Here is a 7,945-nt window from a genome sequence, read left to right on the forward strand (position 1 = left end):
CATAACCACAACTAACGTAAATATTCCTCAAGTAAAAAGAGCCGAAAGTAAATAAAAACAATAAATTATTTGCAGGCGAGGTTTATCAAATATTCCGGTTGAAAGCGATGAATTGAGCGAGCGACATCGTTATAGATTTTTAATTTTTCGAAGGCGCTGTCTTACAACCCGCCATCGAATGGCACTGCAGAAGCATTATGTAAAATACAAAATTATTTTTAATTACACCGTTTCTCGTTATATCTTGAAAAATGATTTCTAAATTAGGGTTTTTTTGTATAATAATGTTAAATAAATTCATTTAAAAGCCCAATTCGAGGGCTAATTAAGTTAATTGACCTAAATCTAGAATCAAGGATGTGGTTACGTCAAAACTCGTAGCCCTTCTTTTATGCTTTACACAAAATATGCGTAGATAAACGAAGTTATTTACTGCAAACATGAAAAAGTTATAATTACAAAGTAATGTCTCACATTTTATAATGGATAATGCATACGTGCTACATGGTAACCATTTTACTTACCAAGGGAATATGTTTTTTACGAGACCGGATCCATATTTTTTCAGGTATAGAGCATAATAGCGTAATATGCAAACGTTATGTTTAGACAGTAAACTTTCACGATCTGCGTATTTTGTAGTCTGCCGCTTTTATATCCGCTAATGAAGCGACCATAGTTAGCAATTTGAAGTATTTAATAAGAGTCTCAATAATGTTAGAGCTGAGAAAGTTAAATACACTAACAACCGCCTTTGTTGCGCAGTTAGTAAAATTTGACAATGATATTTGCTAATTTTAAATTTGTAGATACTTCATTTCATGAAATTAATGTTTGGGGTTCGTTTTACAAAGGAATATTTGACAATGTCCATCTTTGATGTGGAACAGTAAAGGCAAAGTTAACTTGAAATAGTCTCTTTATGTTTAACCTCTGTTAAAAGTTTGGATTTTCCTGTACCTTGTGGAGCACGCACTTTGGTAAACAGTTTGCAATGATACTTTTTAAAAGTTGTACCATGCGAGCTTATAATCTAGTACTCGCGATGTAGGACAATAAAATAGTAAAATCGTAATCGGAATTAAACTTTTGCATTTGTAAAATGTTGGCCGGCCGGGCAATCGTTATGCCACACAATGAAGAAACTCCGTTGGCACTACAATAAAAAGTTCCCATGTCACGGCAGGGCCCAGTGGAGCTAGCTCGAAATCCACTGAACTAGAGTGATCAAAATTTTAACCGACGGAGTTCCACTTCAGGCTATCCGAGTGCGCTAAAATCGGTCGTCTGCCGCCTCAGGTCATATCACTTAAGGCCTTAACGCCTCTCATTAACACTCCCAACGATTTACAGAAAATCATAATCTTTTAGTATCGCTTTTCTTTGCATGTTTTTTCTTATAACCCATTGCGTCTTTTAACCAGTGACGTTTTTTTAAATCACGTACCAATCGTTAACTATTCTTATTTATGAGCGCAAATAGAAAACTAGAACTCAATAACTCATCTCATTGTCATTGTCAAGATGGCGACCGCGTCAAGTTGTCGTTTAAGTGCGTGCTAAATATTTCGCACAAATCCTGGTGCATTGCGCTAGATTAAAGTGTAATTTGTATTTGTGAAGACTCTCGGAAGCTACGTAGTCCTGTATCCTCTTCTAGTGGAAGTTACCGATAAAAATTGGTGATAGTTATATTATAAAAGCTTTCAAAACGAAATGGCAGAGTTCTGTATCGCGTGCTGCGGCAAGTCAACGAGGAACAATATTTTGCATAGGTGTAATGCTTGTGATAGCCTATGGCATGCCAAATGTGCGGGCTTATCTACAGAGGCCGTTCCCTCAGATTGGTTATGTAATGCGTGTGGTGAGCCAACTTTAAAAGACATAATGAAAGAACTAAGAGCACTAAGCGCAAAAAATTCTTTTATTACCGAAAAAATCAGTGCGTGCCAAAAATCTATTGAAGATGTGAAAACCTCCTTACATGTACAAGAAGTTAAGGTGCAGGAGTATATTAATATTACTGAAAATCTACGTAGCCAAAACGCGTCTTTGATATCACAAGTGTGTCAATTAACAAGTAAAGTTAATCAGCAAGAACAGTATTCTAGAGCAAATACCCTTGAACTGCACGGTATACCAGTAGCTCCTCATGAGGATATCCTAAAAATTGTCATTTCGGTCGGCAATGCAGTTAATTTCAAAATTACGCCAACTGTGGTGGATGTTGCGCATCGTCTGCGACCTCGCGATAACAACACAAACAGACCCAGTGGTATCATTATCAAATTCGTGCGGCGTTATGATAAAGAAGGCTTTCTGAGAGCAGTGAAATCGCGAAAGAACTTTAGCAGTCATGACCTCACCGATAATGCATCACTTTTGGAACTTCCCAGTAGCCAGATATTCGCGGTGGAATCTCTATCGCCCTATAATAAGCAGCTGTTCCATCAATGCAGGCAGTTCAAAAAGGATCATGCTTTTAAATATTTATGGACGAAAAACGGTAGGATTTTTCTACGTAGAGCTGACGGTGAAAATGTCTCCATAATATCCAATGAAGACGAGCTCAAGAAGTTGTGGAGAGGAAAAGGAGCTCCCTAATTTTTCATTTCAGCTACCTCCTATAATTACTTAATTTGTTTATTTTTCGAATACCCGTATTAGTTAAAAAAAAAGGAACTTTTCTATTTTTTGCATATTATACAATAAGTTTAAAAAATAAGTTTTTTCTTTTTTTTTTGTTAAATGGAGATGTTATGGAATTAGAAACTGATATATGTACCTAAGCGTGTGCACCCGGATGGTGCGAGCTTTTGTTTATTTTTGTGTCGTTCCAATACGTTTTGTCTGTGCTTAAATTTAATTAATTAGCTTTTGTTGTAGGTATGGTGTTGCGATGTGCTCATCTCAATGTTAGATCGTTAACCGCAAATTTTTGTAACCTAAAGGATTTGGTACTTTGCAATAACTATGATATCTTTGGCGTTACGGAAACCTGGCTTAATGGAAATATAGATTCAGCGTGCGTATCAATAGAGGGTTATAAATTGATAAGAAGGGATCGTTCTATGACAGGTGGTGGCGGTGTCGGCCTCTATGTCAAAAACGGTATTAGCTATAATTTCGTTTCCTCTACTGGTGATTTAGAGCAGTTGTGGATATCTGTAAGACTCGGTAAGCGCAAATATGCAATAGGTGTTTTGTATAAACCGCCGAAATTATATTACCAAGACTTTCTGAGTGCACTGAACGGTGAATTATCTGTATTGTTTCCTACTCATGATGAGGTGCTGTTCTTAGGCGACCTAAATATAAATTTGCTTCAACCGAACAACGCGGACTCTTCTGCTCTGCAGTTACTGTTAGATAGTATTGGCCTTGTACAATTGATAAATGAGCCAACTCGTGTCACGGAAACTTCTGCTTCAATTATAGATCACGTGATTGTTAGTAACACTGTGGATATTGTTGACTCTGGTGTGGTTCATTGTCCTCAAGTTGCTGATCATGACCTAGTGTGCTGTTCAGTGAATGCTGCAGAAAATAGATCTCTTCATCACAAAATCAAAACCTATAGGGATTTTAAAAATCTTGATCCCTCACTGTTCTATAAGCACCTTTGTTCCATACCGTGGAAAAACATTTATAATTGTGTGGATATCAATGAGAAAATTCAATTTATTAACGACAATTTAAACACATTACTTGATTTTCATGCTCCCCTCAAAACTTCCAGGTTTTGTAAGAAACCCGCTCCCTGGCTCACTGATACCCTCAGGTTGATGATGGATGACAGGAATAAAGCGCTGCAGAAATATAAACGCACAAAGATGTTGTGTGACTGGGAATATTATCGCCAGCTCCGTAATATAGTTAATATTGCAATCAATAATGAAAAGAAAGCCTACTATAACCGACAGTTTCATTTGCGAAATAGTAAAAGATTCTGGAATTACCTAAGACAATTAAACCTAGCTAACAGAACCAACCAAGGAACACAATTTCCGGCATCCATTAACAATCCAGATGATATCAATTGGGAACTTATAAGCAATATTCCTCTTTTGACTCATGATCATGCGGATATTACAAATTTCTATAAAAGTAATGTCAAAAGCGGTATACGCTCAGTTTTAACGTTCAGCACGATTGATATTGATGATGCGACTGTGCTCCAGCACATTAATTCTATCAAATCGAAAGCTTGTGGCCACGATGCAATTAGTATAGAATTAATTAAATTGTGTATCCCACGTTTGTTAAGTATTTTCACGCATGTGTTTAATTTCTGTATCTTAAATTCTACATTTCCTGACAGCTGGAAAAAGTCATATGTGATCCCAATTCCTAAAAAGAAGGAAGTTTTGAGTATTAGTGACATTAGACCAATAAGTATTTTGCCCGTGTTATCAAAAATTTTTGAGAAAATTATTGACTCACAAATTAGAAGACACCTTAGTATTAACAACATTTTACCAGAGGAGCAATCCGGTTTTAGGCCCGGCCATAGTTGTTGTACAGCACTACTGAAAGTTACCGATGATATATTTCGATCAATGGACAAAGGAATGGCTACAGTTCTGGTATTGCTTGACTATAGCAAGGCTTTCGATACATTAAACCATGACATCCTGATAGCATTAATACACTTCCTAGGTTTTGATAAATCCGCAGTCGAATTAATTTCAAATTATCTTATTAACCGCCAACAAGCTGTAGTAGTTGGGAACAAAATTTCCAAATTTCAAGCTGTTAGCAGAGGAGTCCCCCAAGGTTCAATCTTAGGTCCGTTATTCTATATTATGTACACATCTACATTTCCGGGCATGCTAAAACATGTCACATGTCATATGTATGCGGATGACATACAGTTATATTACTCTTTTTATCCGAGTGACTTGAAAACTGCGGTAGCGAAGGTAAATCTTGACCTGAATATAATTTCTAAAATTTCGAATGAATACTAAATTCCGGTAAATCCGCTGTAACATGTTTTGGCATCGATGACGCTAGTGCAGAAGTCCTCAACATCCAGGTAGGAAATCAGACAGTGGCTGTAACTAAAGTTGTAAAGAATTTGGGAGTAATTCTTGATCCGAAACTAAGATTTTCAGAACATGTAACTCGGTGCATTCGAAATAGTTATGCAGCACTTAAATTAATATACAACAGTCGACGCATCCTAAGTACCTCCACGAAAACTCTTTTGTGCCAAACATTAGTCTTACCAAGGTCAAACTTCTGTGATATTCTTTATAATGCTAGTTTGAAAGTTGTAGATAGTAATAAGCTTCAAACTTTACAAAACTCTTGTTTAAGGCTGATTTTTGGCATTAAACGAAGAGAACATATTTCTTATAAATTAAAGGAGATTGGTTGGTTATGTATGACAATACATAGACAACGCGAGTTTCGAACAATTTGTTTGTTTCACAAAGTATTAATTACAAAAACACCTGCTTATTTGTACAACAAAATTACGTTTCGTACAGATATCCACAATTTAAATTTACGTTATAGAGGGCTACTTTCAACACCTTGTCATAGAACGGTCGCTTTTGAGCGATCTTTCACCTATCAAATCTCAAAGCTCTATAACGCAATTCCTTCAGAACTCAAAAGTCTACCGATAAATACCTTTAAACGTAAACTGAAGAGCTATCTATACGCGGAATAGAATCCTTTTGGTTTTGGTCATAAAATACTTTCATGGTCGTACATTGTTTGGAGCACTAAATGCAATTCCACGCCTGCACGCATTTGTCAAGATTCTTCTTGTGTTTGGTTGCCTTCAATATTATTTAGTTTAAATAAATATATCTCCTTTTGGGGTTTAGATGGAAGAGCAGGAGGGAGGTAATGCACCTTTCAACTGAATCTCGCCCCAGTTTTATGTAATCCATTATATTGTTTATTTCTTTGTAATTAAAGGCATTTATTATTATTATTATTATGGTCGGTGTTTCTTGTGAGAACTCAGGTCTAGCCTGGTTAACTAATCGCACGGATTAAAATCAAGTAACGATTAGTGTCTGTGTCTGTGTCTGGTGGTTATGTAGGGTCCTTAAAAAAAAAAAAAAAAAAAAAAAAAAAAAAAAAATTCCACACGTACATTGGACATCTAGGGATAATGTAATTCGTACTTACCAACATACCTATTGATGGGCACAATAGCCAACGCTATCAGGAAAGAGGAAAACAAAACAAAACAAAAATCATTATAATAATTCCTGTAATTTTATTAAATGGAGTTTATTGTGTAAGTGTTTCTTTGGCTTTGCGTTTGGGTTGAATACGAGTGGGTTGTGATAACGTGGTGTGCCTGTGAAGAAGGAGTTTTGTGTTTTTTAATTGTATTTATGGTGTTTCTTTGTTCCTGAGGTCATATTTGTGAGGTTGCTTGGGTTTTTGGTGGAGATATTGCAGTATTTTGTGAGCCTGTGGTGCTGTTAAGGTTTTTGCGTTTCGGTTGTATACGAGTGGGTTGTTTCTGAGAAGAAGGAGTATTGTGTTTTTTAACTGTGCTAGGGCGTGTAACTTTATTGGATGGACCTGTCTTTGTAGTGCATGTTGCGTTACTTGTATTTATGGTATTATTATTATTATTATTATTATTATTATTATTATCGGTGTTTCTTGTGAGAACTCAGGTCTAGCCTGGTTAACTAATCGCACGGATTAAAATCAAGTAACGATTAGTGTCTGTGTCTGTGTCTGGTGAAGTTATGTAGGGTCCTTAAAAAAATAAAAAAAAATCAAAAAAAATAAAAAAAATCACACACGTACATTGGACATCTAGGGATAATGTAATTCGTACTTACCAACATACCTATTGATGGGCACAATAGCCAACGCTATCAGGAAAGAGGAAAACAAAACAAAAACAAAAATCACACACGTACATTGGACATCTAGGGATTTATTATTATTATTATTATTATTATTATTATTAAGTGAGGACCAAGTTATCGTAGGCACCGTGATGGTACAAAAGGGTAAAAGTACAGTAAAAAGGTCCGACAAAAGCATACATCTAAGAGAGTACAGAGTCTTAGGGACTCGCCTGATAGTGTCGTTTCAGCCCAAATGAATTATTGTAAGAAAAAAACCTTCACGCCCTAAAATTAGATAGATCCAGCGGAAAACAATTTCTTCTAAAAAGTACCAAAGTATACTTATGGTATTTAGCTAGTTACAATTATTTTTATGTCGTTTGAGATTATGTACAACTTTTTCTAAGTTTCCCCTCCTACTCCAACAAAGCGAATCGCTAAAAGGAAATCCTGGTCTGTGGTATATTGGAATCTTTCAATATGAAAATGACAAATTCGAACCAATTAATTGCTGTAGATTTTCACTCAACATGCGCATGCATTCCCCCTTACTTTAGGATAGCGTTTGTAGAAACACTTCACAAAATAGAAAGGGACACTCCAAAACATGTGTAAAGCCGTTAGACAATCCCTCTAGGCATTATTTTTGCTCAGAAAAAACTCATGGTTGATTCATACTCTAAATGGGGTAATGAACCATACATGAAATTAACAACTCAATTCCTCAAAACCTCAAAATATTGTTCGTCAATAATTAAATATCCATGGGGAAGGTTTTGAGGAATTGAGATGTTTATTTCCCGTATTATTTTTGCTGACAAATTATTAGACAAAATTTTAGGAATTTAGGAGATATGACTCTCAAACGAAACATGTAAAATCTGCTGCGTTAAGGCGTATCTGAAGAATCAAAATATCGGGACAGCCCCTAATTAAAAAAAAAATATTGCAGTAACTAGCATTGACCTGTCTATGGGTAATAAATAAATGGTATTCTTTTTGCCTGTCCTATTTACATTTTCCTTTACCTTCTAATAACATGTATTTTGAATTGACCTTCCTAAATACCTCTATTTATAAAATTGATTTTTTATGTATAAAATTCTAAT

General features: G+C 35.6%; 1 protein-coding gene across 1 annotated transcript; it reads left to right on the forward strand.

Moving 5' to 3' along the window:
• Window positions 1-1,716: 1,716 nt before the first annotated feature.
• On the forward strand, window positions 1,717-2,604 carry LOC116169053. The gene has a single exon (XM_031485081.1). It carries the CDS (start codon window positions 1,717-1,719, stop codon window positions 2,602-2,604), a length of 888 nt encoding a protein of 295 aa, XP_031340941.1.
• Window positions 2,605-7,945: the final 5,341 nt, after the last annotated feature.

The sequence above is a fragment of the Photinus pyralis genome, unplaced genomic scaffold (assembly GCF_008802855.1).
Source record: "Photinus pyralis isolate 1611_PpyrPB1 unplaced genomic scaffold, Ppyr1.3 Ppyr1.4_LG4, whole genome shotgun sequence".
Taxonomy (NCBI): domain Eukaryota; kingdom Metazoa; phylum Arthropoda; class Insecta; order Coleoptera; family Lampyridae; genus Photinus; species Photinus pyralis.

Coding starts and splice junctions, on each gene's coding strand:
- LOC116169053 (XM_031485081.1), top strand. CDS start 1,717: ATGGCAGAGTTCTGTATCGCGTGCTGCGGCAAGTCAACGAGGAACAAT.